This window comes from Alligator mississippiensis, chromosome 4 (assembly GCF_030867095.1).
Source record: "Alligator mississippiensis isolate rAllMis1 chromosome 4, rAllMis1, whole genome shotgun sequence".
NCBI lineage: Eukaryota > Metazoa > Chordata > Crocodylia > Alligatoridae > Alligator > Alligator mississippiensis.
The window spans coordinates 250,528,340-250,548,582 of NC_081827.1; the positions used below are offsets into that span (position 1 = coordinate 250,528,340).

The window sequence follows — 20,243 nt, forward strand, 5'->3', positions numbered from 1 at the left end:
TAGGGGCTTAAGACTTTCTTGAGGATGCATAGCATAAAGCTTTTTTTGACCTCTAATTTACATGTGTCTTCTCCAGTCATGAGTAATCAGAGTGTCCTGGATTTGGGCTAGAAAAATCTATACCCAATACTACATCTTCATGGACCACCTTCTTTCCATGAAAGCTTGGTCCAGACACATTAGAGTCTCTCCACTTACCTCCATGATGGAGGAATCAGGCCACATATGTGTAATACATTGAAAAATACGTTTATTGGGAAAGCATTGTACAGAGAGAAAATGTATACAGTGCTGTAACTAAACAGTAAAACATAGATCTTGTGCTAGAAATGATAAATGTGCCCACCCTCAAACCATTACAGACTAATACATAAAAGTATGATATTGGTGGGGAAAATACATCAGGTTTATTTCAGGTATCGTCAATGGGAGGAAGGGTGTAGGGAAGCTGCACTAAAGGCATGCCTCTTTAAGGAGAGGTTTGAAGCAGAAGATGGAGTAAGAGGAGGAGTGAAGTCAACATTATGTATGAGATATCACCTTTTCTGTAATGTAATAGGTTTCCTACTGAATGAAAAGCTTCAGTCATTGCATATGAACTTACAGCTTTTAAAGACCAAACAGAACGGTGACTCCATCACTTGCCCCGTCAGCCACCACTCCCCTGCCTCCATCTATTTATTTGTCATGTTGTCACCTCTTCAAAACTGCCCTTGTTACTTTATTCCCTCCCTCTTCTGCTTTCTCAACCTCCTTAGATGGGCCACGACCACCAGGACAAACAGATCTCCAGGGTGCAACTTATGCACATGCTCTGGGGTTTGGGGGGTGGAGGGGGTGTTATAATTAGAGCAACTCCCAGACAGCTGCTCTAATTAAAACACTGCAGTGCCACATTTATTCAGCATCCCATTTTTCCAAATGGTCACAGGGTGGTTTAGCTAAAGTTTGTTCGACAAGTTTTAGTTAAAGCGCCCCTGCCACCCTTTTGAAATGTGGGGCACTGAATACATTGAGATGGTGAGACACGGTGGGGCATTAATCAGTCTAATCAAGATTAGATTAATCAGGTCTGCTCTGGTTCACTCTAATTAGAAAGTGTTGGAGCATACGTATAGGCACCTGAAGCTGCTTTGCTCCAAGCAAAGTATCTTTGGTGATGATGCTAAGAGACTAGGTAGGAGAGGGGAGGAGAAGGTGATTTCCTACAGGTTACACCTGTGGTTCTGCAACGGATAATTCAAGGGTTGACACAAGTTATCTATTGTTGCCGATGTTTTATATATAATCCTGAAAGCGAATCTTTCTGTTTCCCTAAATATAGAACTGCCCAAAAGAAGGGTCTGCAGATAATTTCCTGCTCTCCATCATCTTTTATCTAGGAGCTTTATTTTTACTCTGAGTAGTTGCTACTTGAATTGATTGCAGCTGTCTCTTTTCAAAAGAACCCATGTATTCTTCTTTTATCGGCTATATCTCTTTATTTTTCTTGCATCAATTGCATCTTATAGTATGACTGTATTGTACTGTATAATGTACTGTATTGTGAGCGCTGGTAGAAATCAAACAGGGGTGGCTGTGTTATGACATGTTAGGATTCACGTCACAGAGCTTCTGACACCTAACATATGTCACAATGCAACCTGAAGCAAAGTCTGCTTTTAGCTGATAGATGATCTTTGGAGTGAGGAGGGGGCCATGTGTAAAATTAGCTTGAGTGACTCAGAATGAGCTCAGGGGTGTACTATGGGGACTTTTTACCATCTTGTAGCATCTGTGCTTTTCCCAGAGCCTGATGAAGGAACTTTGAGCCTGAAAGCTTGCAGAAAAGGATTTTTTTTTGCAATTTCCCATTTGGTCTAATAAAAGGTATCATTTTGGAACCAAGAGTTCTACTTCTTCATATGTCATAATGAGCTCAGTCCTCAAGTATTTCACATTATATGAAATGATCTGTAATTTTGCCACAATGGAAGATGTAGCATGTCCATCTGTGTCCCAGAAGAGCTTGGGAATACATGTCTTTTAGTCCTATCTGCCACTCCTCTCCCACACCAGTATCCAAGGGCTCCTCTAAACTACACAGAGGGAGCATCTATATGAGACATTTATTGCAGAGCTGCTAATTAGTGCCACACTAAAGTCATAGCATCTATACATGTGACCCTATTAGGCCATAGAAAACTAATTAACTCTACCGTAGGTTAGTACTTGTAAACACAAGTCCTGTCTTTTGGTGTCGTTCTTTATTGTGCAGCAACACACGTGTAGACATTTGCAGGGCTGACTGTGGCACAGGGATGCTGCCAGCCAGCTAGCCCCTCACTGGAGTACCCTGGTGCCCCAGCCAGCACCTCCAAAGCACAGTAAGCTGGGTCGGAGCAGCCCCAGGATGGCAGGCAGACTCCCCAGACTCCCTGCCAGCTAGAGCTCAAAATGCTGCATTCCCAGATGCACTTGCAAACACAGTGCCTAGGAGCAATATGCACCAGAGCTTATTGCTCCATGCTAATAGCATGTGTAGATGCAGCTAGAGTACCTTGCATTCTCCATAGGAGAAACTAGACTAGGTGGCATAGGAGCCGCTGTAGTGGAGCTGTACCATCCCAGGGCAAACTTGAGCAAGAGAAATCCTGACAAGGTCCAGGGCTTCATCTGTTGGCTTTGGGATATATTTGTGCTAGGAACCCAGGCATGCCCGAAGCTGCCCTAATGCACATCAGGAATCAGCTTCACGTGTGCCTTCTGTTTCTTCCCACTTATAGCTCAGAAGCAGCAAAGCGTCTCAGTTTTGTGGCAGGTTGCAGCCGGATATTGATGCGGTGAGCTAGAAAGTTTGGTGGTCAACTCTGCATTTCAATAATAGATGCAGAACTGAGACTGAAAGAGTCTTTTACTTCTAGGTCACTAAATCAAAGCCAGCCCCTGGTTTACTGGCCAAAAAATAACCATGCAAGGTTGTCTAGCCACTTTGGGATGTTTCTAGTTTGTCTGTCAGGCTTAGTAAAGAACCCAACCATTGCTTCTGCTGGGGGATTACACCCTTGCTGCATCCTAGCAGCGGTCCGTTTAAAAGAGAGATAAATGGCAACACGGAAACACTTAACGGGTACTGCATCTTCTCCCAATGAAATTGGTGTCCCCAGCAGTAAAGTCTATGGCAGGTCTTCCGGCGCTGTCATGTTGATGTTTGTCAGGAGCATGAAATAGACTTTTAAACGTAGCTTGGGAGGAAAAGGAGGACGCTGGAGAACATCCATGGTTGAGATTTCCCTTAGTCTCACCTTCAAAAGAGAGTCCCTTTGATCCAGCATCTCCCCCTCGCTAACAGCGTGAGGTGTGAGAGAGGAAGGATTCCAGCCTTTCAAAGGGACAGAGAATAAATGGGGAAACTTTTCAAGTCTTTAAAGATTGCCGTAGCCCTTTGAATATTGTTATTTTAGCCGGTAAAGCAAGATAAATCAGCCTCTTAGCTTCTGAAGTGCAGTTTGTAATTGCAGGTGTATTTCTGGCAAGGCTTTGAGAGCCCGCTTCTCCATTTTCGAGTGCCTCGGCTAGGAAACGGGCACGCCTGGGTGTGCTGTTTTGCCTGTCTTCGGTGCCAAAACGTACTGCCAATTCCTCCGCTATTCACTTGTGTCCAAGCAGTGATAGTGTCAGGCAGGGCTCTGCAAGTCTAAATGTAAGAAGATGGGTGTGAAGCCTTCCTGTTTGTGGTTATTAATTTGTCTGACCATAGGAGCGCTGGCCCGACTGTACTAAGCCCGGCACAACCCAGACATCCCCCACTGCAAAGATGATTCAGCTTTTGCAACAAACTGGGTGAAAGGCCCCATCAGCAAGCTCGGTGCTTTTTAATACGAGAAATCATGAATTGCCTTGAGAATTGCCAGCCCAGACAGATGTTTCTGATCAACTTGTTTGCAATATTTCTGCAGTTTTCCTCCTGCCTACAGAGCTGCTGCTGTCAGATTAAGTCCCGTTCAGCTTCACCAGAGACTGGGAAGTAGGAAGAGTCGAAAGGGACCCCAAGTGTCTCTGATTGGATTCAAGTGTCCCCACAGCTTTCCCAAAAGCCTCACCATAAACCTTGGGGAATGCATTAAGGGCCATTATGGGCTGCCTGCTCTGTGATATCACAGAGGCGTCGTTTCTAATGCTCTCCCTCCTGTGATACTGTTTGCATACTGAACAGTACTTTAACAAAGTCAGCAGAAACCAGCTGGAAACTGCCACATTTTGACAAGCATCTAGAAGAAAAGGCAGGTTTTCCCTTTCAGTGAGTCAAGAACGGCTGAATCACTTGTAGAAATTAAGAGAATTGTACAGATGATATAAAAGTGACCCTGATTTGACTTGGCTCCACCACTTTCAGGCCATAGAAAGACAGTGATGTTGGGCTCATTGGATGATTGGTTAGGAGGCCAGGGTATAAAACCCAAGAGTCTTGGACAAGTGATGCTGGTGACTTAGGAAGTGGAATTTATACCCCCCCGAGTCCAAGTTAGGATAATACTCCTGCCTAATGCTGCAGGAGATGTGATTTCTACTTTAATGCTAAGAAGCCAAGCCCTAAAAATGTGGTCATTTAGGACACTCCACTGTCAAAGTTCAGATCAATAATCTCAGTGTCCCACTGAAATGCTCATTGCATAATCAGCTTACACCTGCAAAGCTCCCACAGGTATTTTCAATTAGCCATAATATTCATATTGTCCTGTATTGCTTTTTAATTTGCTTTGCACTGAGAAGCAGCTCAGACGTTGTACCCTACAGGTGACTGGATTTCACTTACAGGTAAAGTGACCCCCATCATGGAGGCATTTGGACTTCAAACTGCTTTGTATATTGAAGGGGTGTAGGCTGTAGCCATGTTGGTCGAACAACATAGGCAGATAAGGTTCTGTGGGTGAATCTCATATCTCTTATTAGACCAACTTAAAAAGTTGGAAAAAAAAATTTTAGGAAGCTTTCAGGATTAAAAACCTTTCGTTAGGCTGAGGAAGTCTCTGCAGTTGGTGTGTGCACTTCCTATTTCGGGTTTTACTTCAGGTGGGTAATACGCGGAAGGAACGTACAAAGCGGCTGCTTTGTTATAATGCAGATGAAAATGCAAATCGTGTATGGTTCGGCACATAAAAGGTGCTGAAATCATTGTAAGAATCCTAAAAATCAGTAACTGAATATTAAAAGCAAATCCCCAGTTTCAAAGGAAGTCCTTGTAAATACACAGAAGTCAGAATGGCAAGAGAGCAAGAACAACACGAGCTTATGGGAGCGGCGAATTGCTGAATTGCGTTCAAAGAGTGAACACCAGGATCCAGCTAGAAGCCAGCCACTTTAATCCATAATCAGAAGAACGAATGCACAGACCAACTAATGTGCAAGCCAACAAAAATTGCGCATTTTAAATGTAAGGGACAAGTCAAGTTGATGAGAGAGAACAGCCAAGTTACTTATAAGCTGAGCAAGGCAAATCGAAGATGAACATCTCTTCCTCCTCTACCCCCCGACTCAGGAGTCGTACCGCACGACTTAATTTGAGGGCCTGAGAACAAATGTGCAGCACAGGAATGGCAGAAGACGAGAATGGAGCGCTGCGTTCGGATGGGCATAATTTACCGAATCAAACAAATGCTTTGAAGGATTCACAGATTTTAAGGTCAGAAGGGGCAGTTTTAATCCTGTCATCTGAAGTCCCCCATTGCACAAGCCTTAGTATTATAGAGTAATTGAGTCTAGTAACTTTTGCTGGAATGTCCTTTAGCAAGCCAGCTGTTCCTGATTTCAAGTGGTGGAGAGTCCATTGCAACCCTCAATCAGCTGTGTTCATAGCTAAATACCTTGACTGTGTGCATATGTGCTGGGCTGGATCTAAAGTGAGCGCAGGGGCATGACCAGACTGCCGCATTTTGGAGCATGGGAGCAGCATCGGGGACTTTAAGTCCCCGAAGCAAATTAACTGCCCCCCTCCCCTTTGAAATTCATATGAATTTCAAAATAAGTAATAAACCTGCCATGTAGCATCTCCTAAGTTTTTCAAGTTACCATGAAAAAGAAATTTTGGGTTATCCCTTTGATACCAGGGAAACGAAGTAAACACACTGACTATTTTGGTGCTGAAAGATAAGATATATCCATCTCCTACGTCAGAGGCGGTAAAGAAGCAAGAAACGCTAAAGTTGGCAATTTTACTGAGGGGTTTTTTCTGACTTCTGCGAAGGTGGAAAATGCTCTGAATCAATATTTCTCTATTTCTTTTGGAAGTTTTCTTCAGAAGTATCAAACCAGTGCTGTATTTTGTTAACGACCTACCTTGTTTAATTCCTTCATCTTCCGGATCTCTTTCTGCACACGGACGGTTTCAGAAAGGCCAGAGTCCGTTCCCGAAGGCCAGGCGTGTTTCCAGCATTGAAGACGAACATGCTTCCCTTGAGAACTCCTTTCCCAATCCTTTTTTGGAGAAAAATACTAGCATTTTCAGGTGTGAGAGCCTGAAAGCTGGAAGAAAAAGACAGGTTTTGGGGGGGTGGGGGTTGCTATTTCTTAGTTGGTTTAATAAAAGGTATCATCTTTGAACCAAGAGTTCTAGATTTTTGCATATACTTTTTCTTGGTGATTATGACTAAGTTTTACATATGCTTGTTTTTGCACCTATAGTTTGGCCACGTGACAATTGCTATAGTGGCACCCTTTACAGATTGAGCCGTTATGGCATGCTTCCTTCCAGCAAAGCCCTCCGAGTGAGATCTCACACTTACACATGGAGTTGCTAAGAAACAGCCACAGTTAGGTGTCATGTGTTCTCAAGCAGAAACTCAAAAGCTAATTACTAAGCTTTTCTCCTCAAAATCCATCTTTGACTGGCATGCAATGATCGGCATCCATAAGTGCCAAATGGTAACATGGGATGTATCTGGTAGCTGTGTTGGTCTGAGACAAAATGAAATGCAAAACTCTGTAACTCTTGCTTCAGAGATGATACCATTACTTAGACCAACTAATAAATCATACCAAAAAAATTGTTTCTTTGCAAGCTATTGGGCATATGCACCCTTCCTCAGGCTCAGGGAAAAGTAAAGATAGTTAAAAAGTCCCCATAGGTAGAAAAGAAACTTGATTTTGTACAAGGTAATGTGGAATTCAGTTTTGAGCCATTTCAACTCTGTAGTAAACCAAAAAAAATGCATACTTAAAAACTTCATCAAAATGTTTTTAGGTAGCATACTCAAGTGCATAAAATTAAGAGACATTAGATTGACCCTTGCCACTGGAACAGATTCTGTCACCTTTTTCTTCCATCCTCGGTACTAAATGAGGGGGTTTTTTTTCTGGAAACAATAATGTGAGATGGTGAAATTAAAGCCACCTCATAATACACGTACATAAGAATATATCATCCTATAAAGAAGTGCTTTTTATCAATGGCTAATATTAAACTTTGTTGACCACAAGAATTTGGGCAATTCAACTCGTTGCAAATCGTGCACAATAGCATCTAATGTTCAAGAGCCAAACACGTTGAGATGATGACTTCCCAGACTTCCACTCAGTGTTGTTTTATAAGCTCTCAGACATTTTCACGACATGTGTATAAAACAGGAGAGTGCAAAAACGAGGAAGGGATCAATATTTTCCTACTCACTACTCGCAGTCACTGGTTCAGTCACTTGGGGATCCATAACTGATTCAAGGAGGCTTTCCCAATAATGTATCTCTTCCAGTCTGATTAGGAAGGACTTTCAACACCTTCTAGGGTGACTAGAAAGGGGGCTCGCAGTGAGGAGAGGGAGAATGGGGGTCCCCGGTTGATCAAGCTAGCTATGACTGAGGGAGGTTGACCCCAGAAGATTTTCATAGGAGTTCACAGCAAGATTTCCACAGCCCTATAAGGTTTCTGGATGTAGGGTATGGATTTTATCAGTTTTGTTTTACCATACTCTGTTGTCAAAGCATTTGATCACTTTTGCTTTTTGATACCCTTTGCCATTTTTATACCATGTTTCCTTTTCCTTTTTTTTTTTCTGTTTAATACCATTTTCTTTTTTATACCATATTTCCTTGTAATACAGAATTGCCTTTTATTTAGACCCAATTTCCTTTGATTCTTCTGCTGTTTGGCCAAACTGTCTGTGGCAAATCATAATTTCTGGGCAAGTTAATAACCCGGGTGAACCCATTCAACAGAGTCAGGGGTCAGTAGGCTTGCACAAACTCAGGGTGTGCATCTGAGAGCACCATTTTGTCACACAGCTGTCTTACAATTTGAATGTGTCATAATTTGCCTTGCAATTCGAATGCATCATAACAAACTGGAGAACAGGGAAAGAATCCAGATTTCCAGTGCTATAAAACATGAGTTTCTAACTGCCTGCAGGTAAGATTTCTAACCTTGAACAATCATTGGGCCTTTGCTCAACAACTATTTTTGCTCTTCTTTGCTTTGTTTCTGATTTACCTTGATATATGAAGTATATACTGAGTCACAGACCTCTAAGCAGAGTGAACTGCAGCGCTTGGAAAGTAAACAAAAAGGGAATCCAAGAAAGAGAACGCAGCTTCGCTATTCTTCACTGATTTTCTGAAATGCCCCCGAGCCTCCCTGCATTGTGTGACTTTGTGTAGACTTTGAACTGCCTTTTTCTGACTAAAGTTTAAACAGAAATGCATGGATTAGTTGAGTTATTTCTCCTGCAGCTTGAGAAAGAGCACAGAAATTGATATCTCACTTGTAGATACCTCAGCGGCTCTCAGATAGGTGGTGCAGCTCCCAGGACAGTGGAGCCTAGGCCCCCTGACCTGAGCTTTTAGGAATAACCAATAAAACAAACAATAATGGTGATATGTGAGTAGGTTGAACAACCTCCTAGACTGTAGAAGCATTGTCTAATGGTAGTGTTAGAAGCTCAAGCATGCAAAATAGTCAACATGAGATGATACAACGTATTAAATAATATACATTAGGGGATAAGTCACTGTTGGATCAGTAAGCAGAGCAGATGATCTAATAGGTCTTGTGCATTTTTGTCAAACTGAACACTGCTGGCAAAATATATTGTAAGTAATAAGAATTTTTAAAATTGTATATAAGGACATAAAAAATGACCATATTGCACCAGATCATAGGCCCATGTAGCACAGTCTTCTCGTTTTCACAGTGGCAGAGTGGATGTTAATGGGATAATATTTAAGTAGGGTATATCCAGGATGATTTATTCCCTGCCCCTCTCTTCCTACAGCTTCCAGCAGTCAGGACCCTATGGTAAGCATCATTGCTCAACTATTACTCACGGTGTTTTTAGTTGCTTCCCAGATAGGCAAGAAAAAATGGTAGGAGGAAGGAGAAGGAAGCAATTTATGCATGAGCCAACTTCATTCATTATTCAGTGAGACCCTAAGGGACCGTGACCACAGGGAGAGGGGAGTTCAAGAAGAGTGGTTGCTCCTCAAGGGAGCGATCCTCAATGAACAAACTAAGTCTATTCCATCTCGGAGGAAAGGCAGCAAGAGGGCACAGCAGTCCCCCTGGTTCTCTAGGGACCTAGCAGACCTCCTGAGGCTAAAAAGAAAGGCCTACAAAGGATGGAGGATGGGAGTAACCTCCAAGGAGGATTTTCTGCACTGGTCCGGTCCTGTAGGGAGCTGACCAGGAAAGCCAAGGCTGCAACTGAACTCCAACTAGCTTTGAGCATCAAGGACAATAAAAAGTCCTTTTTCAGATATGTGGGGAGCCGGAGGAAAAGCAGGGGCAACATTGGACCCCTGCTAAACCAGATGGGGCAACTGACAACTGACGCCCAGGAAAAAGCCAACCTATTAAATAGGTACTTCGTGTCAGTCTTTCATCAGCCCCATGGGATGCCCATGCCCGCTACAGGGCCAGGAAGTCCAGGTGAGGGTGATCCCCTGCCCTCCATTAATGCTGACTTTCTGAAGGAACATCTTGAGAAGCTGGATACCTTCAAGTCAGCCGGCCCTGACAATCTTCACCCCAGGGTACTCAAGGAGCTGGCGAGCATCATAGCCCAGCCTCTAGCGCGGATCTTTGAAAACTCTTGGCGCTCTGGTGTAGTGCCCGAAGACTGGAAGAAGGCCAATGTGGTGCCTATCTTCAAGAAAGGGAGGATTGTGGATCCGGCTAACTATAGGCCCATCAGCCTGACTTCTATCCCGGGGAAGATCTTAGAAAAGTTTATTAAGGAGGCCATCCTTAATGGACTGGCCGACGCCAACATCTTAAGGGATAGCCAGCACGGGTTTGTTGCGGGTAGGTCTTGCTTGACCAATCTCATTTCCTTCTACGACCAGGTGACCTATCACCTAGACAAGGGAGAAGAGATTGATATCACATATCTTGACTTCAAAAAAGCCTTCGATCTGGTGTCCTATGATCGTCTCTTGGAGAAACTGGCCAATTGTCGTCTTGGGTCCCCCACGATCCACTGGCTGGAAAATTGGCTCCGGGGTCAGACCCAGAGGGTAGTAATTGATGGAAGTCACTCATCGTGGTGTCCTGTGACCAGTGGGGTCCCCCAGGGCTCTGTCCTTGGACCCATACTGTTCAACATCTTCATTAATGATGTGGACACTGGAGTCAGAAGCGGACTGGCCAAGTTCGCCGATGACACCAAACTTTGGGGCAAAGCATCCACACCAGAAGACAGGCGGGTGATCCAGGCTGACCAGGACAGGCTCAGCAAGTGGGCGGATGAGAATCTGATGGTGTTCAACGCCGATAAATGCAAGGTTCTCCACCTTGGGAAGAAAAACCCGCAGCATCCTTATAGGCTCGGCAGTGCTATGTTGGCTGCCACTATGGAAGAAAGAGACTTGGGGGTCATCATTGACCACAAGATGAACATGAGCCTGCAATGCGATGCTGCAGCTAGTAAAGCGACCAAAACGCTGGCTTGCATCTATAGATGCTTCTCAAGCAAATCCTGGGCTGTCATTCTCCCCCTGTACTCGGCCTTAGTGAGGCCGCAGCTGGAGTACTGCGTCCAGTTTTGGGCTCCACAATTCAAAAAGGATGTGGAGAAGCTTGAGAGAGTCCAGAGAAGAGCCACGCGCATGATCAGAGGTCAGGGAAGCAGACCCTACGATGACAGGCTGAGAGCCCTGGGGCTCTTTAGCCTGGAAAAGCACAGGCTCAGGGGTGATCTGATGGCCACCTACAAGTTTATCAGGGGTGATCACCAGTATCTGGGGGAACGTTTGTTCACCAGAGCCGCCCCAAGGGATGATGAGGTAGAATGGTCACAAACTATTTCAAGATCATTTCAGGCTGGACATGAGGAAGAATTTCTTTACTGTCCGAGCCCCCAAGGTCTGGAACAGCCTGCCACCGGAGGTGGTTCAAGCGCCTTCATTGAACACCTTCAAGATGAAACTGGATGCTTATCTTGCTGGGATCCTATGACCCCAGCTGACTTCCTGCCCTTTGGGCAGGGGGCTGGACTCGATGATCTTCCGAGGTCCCTTCCAGCCCTAATGTCTATGAAATCTATGAAATTATAAGCAATGTAGGTGCTGTGGGCAAGGTGGGGCACTCGATGGATGAGCTCAAAGCAAGTGTCTCCCTCTTCAAGAGCTGAGAAAAAGAGCAAATAGATGTGAATGAGTGAGATGAGTTGGGTGGGAACATCTGGAAGAGACTAAAAACTCTCAAAGAGCCACATTTGAACCTCACTTCTTGTTATGTGGTATGTTGCAGATAGTCTGGGACTCGATTCTGACATCTCAAAGGCAAACTCCTATGGCTTTATTGGATGCCTGTCATCTGTCCGGTACAATCATATAGCTCCCCTGAAGGCCGCCTTGAGACATCCCAGCGTCGCTCCTGTGACTGTCAAGGGCACCTTGACTGAATCCAGTTGTAGATCCATAATAGAGGCTGATGTGAACACAGTCACGACAGTATACTCTTCATCAGGTAAGTCCCTGCAAAAAGTTAGTCTTTGGGTTTAATCTTTATTTCAGAGGTCAGCATCTGTTCCACCTCCTGCACTTAATGTAATTATGATAGTGGAAAACAAGGTTGATTTGGAAGTTGCCTTCTCTCTGTTATAATAACCAGATATGTGGGTTGTATTAACAGAAGGGTTGTAAACAGGTCATGAGAAATAAATATTCCTCTCTGTTTAGCATTGGCCTAACCTGAAGCACCGTGTCCAGTTGTGGGCACCACACTTCAGGAAAGATGTGGACAAATGGCAAAGAGCCCAGAGGAGAGCAATGAAAATGATTCGAGATCTAGAAAAGATGAGATAGCAGGAGAGGTTGGGAGATCTTGGATGATTTAGTCTGGAGATGAGAAGACTGAGGAAGGGTTTGGTGATGCTCCACAAATACAAAAAGAGTTGTTATAAAGAGGATCGTGATCAACTATTCTCTGCGTCTGTCGGGGAAAGGATAAGCAGTAATGGCCTGAAATTGCAACAAGAGAGATTTAGGCTGGATGTTAGGAAGAGCTTTCTATATATGAGGGGTTTTGAGCACTGGAACAGATGGAGAGGAGGTATATCTTCATCTTTGGAAGTTTTTACATTCAGGTTCGACTTGGCTGGGATGGTTCAGTGGGGGATGATCCTGTTTTGAGCAGAGGTTGATTAAGGTAGTCCCTTGCAGCCCCCCTTGTCGTGCCCGGGCTCTGAGGTCCCTTGCAGCCCCCCTTGTCTTCCACCCATGATGCTGTGAATATACAACTAATGTCTCTCCAGTTGCACATCGCCCAGGCACCTAAAGCAAATGTTTAATTTCCTGCATTGCCTGAAAATAGAGATACGTGACATTATAGGAGAACAAAGCCTGAGTCCCAAAGGTTGAGTCCAAGCTGCATTTCCAAAACGCGGGAAATTGCCATGACAAGCAATCCATCCGGTGTGGCACTATGGTTCAATGGTTTTCAACCTCTTTTCATTTGGAAACCCCTAAAAAAAAGGTTGAATGGAGGGGCCAGACCCCTTTGAAGTGTAATTGTGGATATTCACATACTTTTGATTGATCATAGCCATTTTTCGTAGACCCCTTCAACATAGTCTGTGGACCTCTGGAGGTCTGCAGACCACAGGTTGACAACCACTGGAGCAGCATATGCTCCAAAGCCAGATGCTACTAACCATGCCACTTACTAACCACAGTTCTGCCCTAAGTAGTAGAAATGCATGGGTGTTTCTGGTAGAAACTTCTTATCTGTGTGTGTCTTTGGCTGGATATTTGTATCATATGCCCTCTGGTTAAATGGGAGGCATGTCACTGGAATGATCCTGGCAGATGATCCCAGCAGTTCATTCATCCCTTGCAATCGTGAAGCTGCCCTCTGAGAATTTTAAGTGGGTTGTGTGTGTGTGTTTGTATGCAGGGAATGAGGAGAGAGCAGCTGGTAGTTCAGTCAGTGAAGATAGGGACACACTTGCTGCTGCTTTAGTCGCTAGTAGATATAGAGAAATCCTAATGACCAGAAAGGGGTATTAAACAGAATGGGTTGTGTTTCGTTTTGTTTTTTAATCTTCCTCAAACCATGAATTCACTTTCTCTCCCCTTTGGGTAACTAATAAAGCTTCCGGTGTTTTATATCCTAATACCATTTCCATGACATATGCACTGGCATCAAATCCCCATTTCCTTCAGCTTCCACCCATGGTGTTCAACAGAAAACAAATGATGCCATTAGAGCTTGGCATTGTGAAAAGGAATGATGATTGCTCTCTATATGGGAAATGGATTCCAATTTATGTGCACTTCACCCGCCCTCCCCCTGCCCTTAAATTATCTCATGCCTCTGTGAGGTAGGGAAGAAGCATGACTTCTTCACAGCAAAATGCTAGGCGTGTATGGTTATGAGAGTACACACATTCTTTCTCCATTCCTCCTTTGGTTTGGTAGCCGATTTTTGCTCTCATCTATCCCTGCCATCCATAGAAGATGACAGTCTAGGGAAAACCCTGGGTCTCAAGAAGGGAGTTCAAACCATAAGACAGAACGGAATAGGATTTGCCCATTTAAACTTTGCAGTTAAGTAGACGCAATGAAAAGTTAAGGTTAATCAGGCACAGTGATATCTGGAAATCCAGGACCGTGGGGAAAGCATTATACTGGGTCTGCAATTTTGTGCTTAAAAAGGTGTCACCTTTTTCTTAATGCCGGATTAATCAACACTTAATAAAATCTCCATATTCAAAACAAGCGTTTTTTATAGATCTTGCCAAGACTTATGCATTTTTACCCAATGACTCTTTAAATGCCAGATACAGTGATGTATCTATTTGGGGGTCGTGGCATGTAAGCCGAGGTGCTATTCTGAATCGCATATTGAAGACCAAGAGAGAGAACGGGTCCACCAGAGTTGCATCAATGTAAGCTGAAGGGGACTCTGACCTGCAGTGCCCAGAGTGGTCTGAACACCTGCTCATAGCGTGTCCATTGCACCCTCTTGTGTAAGCCGGTGTGTGGGGAGAGGTGGCACAGGAGAGATTTGCAAGTCTTGAGTCACAAAGTCGGTGTCCCATAAGATGCAGTGTGCTAGGCAGAAGCCTGGAGAAGGCAGAGCGCTGGATGCATGGAGCGCTTTATTTTTTCTCAAAGGAAAATCAGAAACTTTGGAGTTGGCTATGAGCAATCTACCATGCTGGCTTTTCCCCTGTCCAAACACAAGCCCACAGGCTTTCCTGTTAGACCCATTGGGTTGTGTCTATAGTGTAATAAGGACTACCTCTCTGAAGCTTTCCAAATAGCGTAGTCTGGGCAAGCATCCCAGAGCTGGGAATTTCAAGTAGGTGAAGAAGCATTATGGAAAAGACTCTTGCTTTCTGCCTCCAGTGCTATTGATGCAGTTTTATCAATGACTCTGCCATGCAAAATGCACAAACAACCAGGAATGAATGCAAGGACTTGCATCCAAAATAGGAACTACTTACTTGAACCACAGGGTCAGGTTTCTTGTTTGTTTGCCTTCTCTCTATTGCTTTCCTTTTTGGCTTCGTAGTGGCCTTGCTTCAATAGGAAGGTGCTTTCAGTGCTGCCTTGTAGGTGGTTGTGTTAGTGCTGCATGATGTGGGAGATCAGGCTTCAAATCCCCCGGGGTAGGGAGAGGTTAGTTTATAACCTGGATGCCCCATGTGTCTCCTGTCCTAGATAGCAGGTCTGCCTGCTGGGTCACTGGGTACCAACAGCCCTTGCCCCTATCTCAGTTCAACATCAAATATATGCTAGTCAGGGTTTATACCCACCTGCAGTTGCAGGGGCTGTGCAGCATTTCTGTGTCCACAGTGCAACTGAATTGCAATGGAGCAAAGTGCACGTCGATTTTTCCAGGGCATTCGTGAATTATTCTCAGTGTGAGCAGCAGGACAAGCTTGGGTAGGTAGGGTAAAAAAGTAGCTGCTTAAGGTCAGCTGTGTACACATGCTTCAGACCATTACATAAGGCAAAGTAGAATAATATTAGATGAAAACACCTGAAAACTACATGTCACACACTTAAGCAGTAAAATAAATGATTGCTCTGTATGTCTTGTTGTATAAGTAATGTGTACCTTGCTCTGTAAGATGCTGCACTTTGCTTTACCTTATATTTTGTTTTAATTTACATATAGATTATCCTGATTTGGGAAAAGACTATTTTTGAAGCCATCACAGGGAAATAGAAATAAGGCTGACCATTCGACTTTGCTATTAATCTCTCAATTTATCAGTTCTAAATTTATCATCTCTGCACATCTGAGCAGAAAAAAAATCAAATGCAGAAGTCAGTTGCCCATGCATCTGCCCATTTTCTTCTGCTCAGCTACATCAAAGCAACCTGCTGGGAAATCTGACTTTATTTAAGTGTTTTTTTCTCTTAAAAAAAAAAAAAAAAAAAGGGGGGGGGGGGGGCTCAGTGATCATAACATCAGAAAAACTGAATCACTTTTCTTCAAACTTGGAACATTTATTAGATCTCTAGGTAAGTTTCTTAACAAGCCAAACTTGTTCAAAATCCATTTAGATAAACTTGAGTTATTCGTGCATGCATTTTATGGTTAAACTATTTGATATGGGATTTTGATGTTTTATGGTGTTCCACAGATCAGTCATTCCTCGCATGCTGAGATTGATAAACACACACAGTAGTTGCCATTGCAAAATGTACTTTGATGTTTGACTTTACTGTGTCAGTTCTATTAAGCTGCTACAAACATCACAGTATGATCACATATTGTTTTACAGAAAGTGTTGGGTTTTTGGGGTTGTTTATTTTTTACAGCGTTTGCCCACATCCTCAGCCAGTTGACACCAGCTGAGGATCTGGGTCTTGTGTATTTAAACTGTGCATGCTGAAGACTATCATAATGCAAAAGCTACATAATCTATATGTAAATAATCGATCGGTACAAAAATATGTTACTTCTGGAAGGCATATGAGACATGGCACGTCCCCATTCTGCTGAGGTGCCCTCTGGTGCCAGTTGTCTTCATACCATAGTCTCAGGGGTCATATCTAAAAGGCACAGAACATCCTATTAAAGTCTCATATGAGACACGGTGTTGTTTTTTCTTGGCTTCAGAATTTACTGTGATCCCGCTGGGGAAGGTTGTGCTGTCACTTGCCATCTGCTTCTCTGCAACAAACACCTCCTCGCCCTGGATCCTCATTTTAGTTCTTGGGCAAAACATAATTCTTCGAAACTTTTAAGGTCTGTCGACCTGCATGCTGAAGTAGATAAAGTTGCATTAAACAAATGCAAGAAACTCAAAGTTACCTCTAAGTCCCCAACAGCTTGCTTTGGTTTTCTTCAGGTAACTGGCCAAAAAGCAAATTATTCACGGCTTTTGGAGTAAAATATGTTCACGTGTTGTGCTGCTTCAGTGAGCAGATGCCCGTGTCCTATGTGCCATTAACACATCCTAAGTGTAATGTGTGACCTGGCCGCGAGTTGTTGTCGTTTTGTAAAGTTTACTGACTTCAGCAACCAAGAAGGTGTGCAAAGTTAGCTGAAGCAGGTACTCCTGTATCTAGAAACCAGCTATTTCTAATCAATAAAAGATCAGAGTTTTCCAAGTTCTCCTGCGAGTGAGAGATGGTGTATCTAGATGCCCAATCTCTGGGCAAGTGAAGAGAGGGTAGTTGCAAGGAAGACATGGTAGTTTCCACTTGGTATGCCCTAGCCCCAAAATGGGTGACTTACCCTTATGTGACCTTTCCTTCTGTTGGTACACACTTCCATAAGTCATCCCATACATCCTTTCCATGATCGTTTCCATCCTGAATATCAGCCAACTGCAGAACTGCAGGTTCCCCAATATTACTGGGTTGCAAATGCCTGTTTAGAAGAGGGGAGATTGATTCCTCTATAAAATGGACTCCTGGTCCAGAAACTTCCTGGACCTCCTTACCCATTTGCACTGCAATGTGCACAGCCATTTACACCAGTGCAAATGGGTTATAAATAGTAACCACTGCATTCAAGTTGCACTGGCGTGACCGACTAAATGCACAGGCCATAACAGAATTGAGTACTTTATGGACACAGACAGTGAAAACCAATGTAGCTAAAGGCACAAACTCATCACGGTCCAAACACACAGATAGCCAAAGGATCTATAGCTGTCTGAATGAAAAATGTCATTCAGCAACGAGGTGCCATTTAACTACCGAGCCAGTCTCTGCAGCAATTTGCATTTCTTGTTTAGGTCTCCATATCTCACACTTGAAAAGAGCAACCTGACAATGCAATAAAACATGTACCTGATATAGTCAGACCTAACTCCTGAGTGAGACGTATATGAAGTAACTTGAAGGCTTAAAATAAGCAAACCACAGCTTTGTAATGGAAACCTCAGTAGAGAAAAGGCTGAGGTGAGTCTGAAGTCATGACAGGATGGTAAAGGAGGGCTGGAGGTTTCACATACAGAGCTAATGGTAGACGTGAAACGCACAGCTTGTGTGATTTATCATAGCTCCACTGACAGGGTTCATCTCATAAGCTGGATTTGAATTTGAATTCATATTTTCATTTCTACCTAGGAGAACTTTTACAATCTCTGCTCTCTCCTATGCCTGATGAAGGGTGTGTGTGCCCAAAAGCTTGCAGATAAATACAATAATTTGTTAATTTAAAGGTATTATGTCAAGCAAGGATTCAACCACCATCCTCCCCTGTAGACAGGCACCTCTTCCAAACTCATCCCACTCTCACTCAGCTACTGCCTCTCCCTACCGAATCTGATCTGCACATCCTGTATTCATCTCATTTATTTTTCTTGCTGGTTCTTGCTATGGTTGTTTTATCATCATAAAATTGTAAGAGCTGAGACCAGCTATCAATAGACTTCTTGAATCACGTATCTTCCTACCATCCTCCATGGGTACATCGAGTAGCCCTCTACAATGTTGGTTTTAAGTATTCAAGGCCTTGTTACATATTCATTTTAGGCCTGTCCTGGAGCTCTTAACCCCTGGACTCTCCACACATTAACACCTGAAACTAGTTTTAAGCACACTTTAGGTGGCTTAAAGTTACGCCACTCTGGGGCAGGTTTATCTCTGATCCATGTTACCCAGTTTATGGTCCGTTGATGTGTGGGCACTCTCCACAGAGGAGCCACCCAAGCTATAGTCCATGAGCATCCCAGGGTGTAGCGTCCCCTTTCCCACCCTCCTGTTGTGTGTGAACAAACTGTCCACCTCCAGACCTCTACTACCCAGGGGGTAGTTTTGACATGAAGCCAACTCCCCTTCCCACCCCTGGGAATATGAGCTTCCCACTCCCAGGGGTACAACCCCATGAAAACAACCTGCAGAGCACATGCCAGCTATCCAGGTTTCAGGGCAGGGAAGGGTCCGGGACTGGGGTTTAGTGGGGGAGAACAAGTTAGGGGGCCAGATTGGGTCCCCATGAGATGGGGTTTCCTTCCCAGGGCAGGGGCAGGAGCTCCTCCAAAAGTACCTTCCCTCACCACATTCACCTCCCAGCCACCTTAGAAAGCACAACCAGCACCCCTCATACCCTAACACCAAATCCCAATTTATTAAAGCATGAGACCACCTTTCATTTACTGCCTCTTCATTTCTTTTTAATTTAACTTATTTTTGTATTATCCTTAAGTGGCTGGCTGACTTCCTTTTACCACCTTTGCCCCACTCCTGTTTCCTTTCCACCTCCTATTTCATTATCAGCCCCCATCCCATTAACTCTCTACCCCCCAGCTTCGTGCTCCCTCTCCCCCTCAACCCATCTCTCATACCTCCGCACCTAGAGCGCAGCAACTCACAAGTGTAACTCCTAATCAGGCCCCTGCTTGCCAGCCTTCTCATAGCAAGTCACAGCTGTGCAGGTGGGGAAAGTTTGAGAACGTTTTTAACCTTAATGTGTGACTGCTCCAAACTCAAGCTAGCACTAGTACTTAATATTTCAGTGTTCTGGCATTTTGCAACAAAGCCCTTAGTTCTCTTTTATCCATGTTTCACATAGCTTAGTCCTTGAAAAGGCATAAGGATCTCATTCTGTGATCACCAGCTTTTAAGGGGACTGATCAAATGCTCTAATCCCACGCCATGTATTTTGAAGGTTGACCACAACTCATGGCGGATACCTTCTTTCAAAGTACAGAAGAAAATCCAGCATCTTGATTATAGAAAATGGTTTGTTTTGTGCTTAATCATTTGCAGATCCCTTTGGGAAGACAGATGAGAGGGAACCACTTACCAATGCAGTCAGAAGTGACTCTGCTGTGATTGGAGGTAACCTTTATTTTTTTTTTTAATGCTATAATTTAAACAAATTTTAACCACAACATGTATATGGGGTATTTCCAGTGAAGACTCAGCAGCATAGTCTGCTCATTCTTTTTTACTATATTTTAGCAGAATCCCAAGGTTCGACTCGGAATCAAAATGCAACATAGCTAGGGACTGGATAAAATGAATAAAGATCGTCTACACTGAAGAATTTAAAAATGTTTTAATGAAATACAAAAGAACACCTGTCCTTCTGAGACATAGCTACACTATAAATGTTTGTATAACTCTGTGATTAGTACTGTACCATGGAGGTCAGGGCTCATCTGTCTTCTGGCCTCTTTCTCCTTTTTGGTGTCTGTGATGGAATTCCTCAGACCATATGAAGACTCGCTAATAAACCACATCACCTGTTGCCTCATGAGTGGTCCTAATGCCTCCGTAGATTGTTTTCTATGTTTATTTGACAGTCTGGTCAGATGATTCAACCCAGCATATTATACCTGATGCTTGTTTTTTGTGGCAAC

At 43.8% G+C, this 20,243-nt stretch overlaps 1 protein-coding gene across 1 annotated transcript in view; it reads left to right on the top strand.

Moving 5' to 3' along the window:
- The window catches only part of CNTNAP5 (contactin associated protein family member 5), a 462,074-nt gene that overhangs the window by 428,792 nt on the left and 13,039 nt on the right, over positions 1-20,243 (top strand). Inside the window, exons 22-23 of the mRNA XM_019480590.2 lie at positions 11,714-11,932; positions 19,648-19,719. Of these exons, the coding sequence (XP_019336135.2) occupies positions 11,714-11,932; positions 19,648-19,719 (291 nt within the window). The remainder of the gene's footprint in view (positions 1-11,713; positions 11,933-19,647; positions 19,720-20,243) is intronic.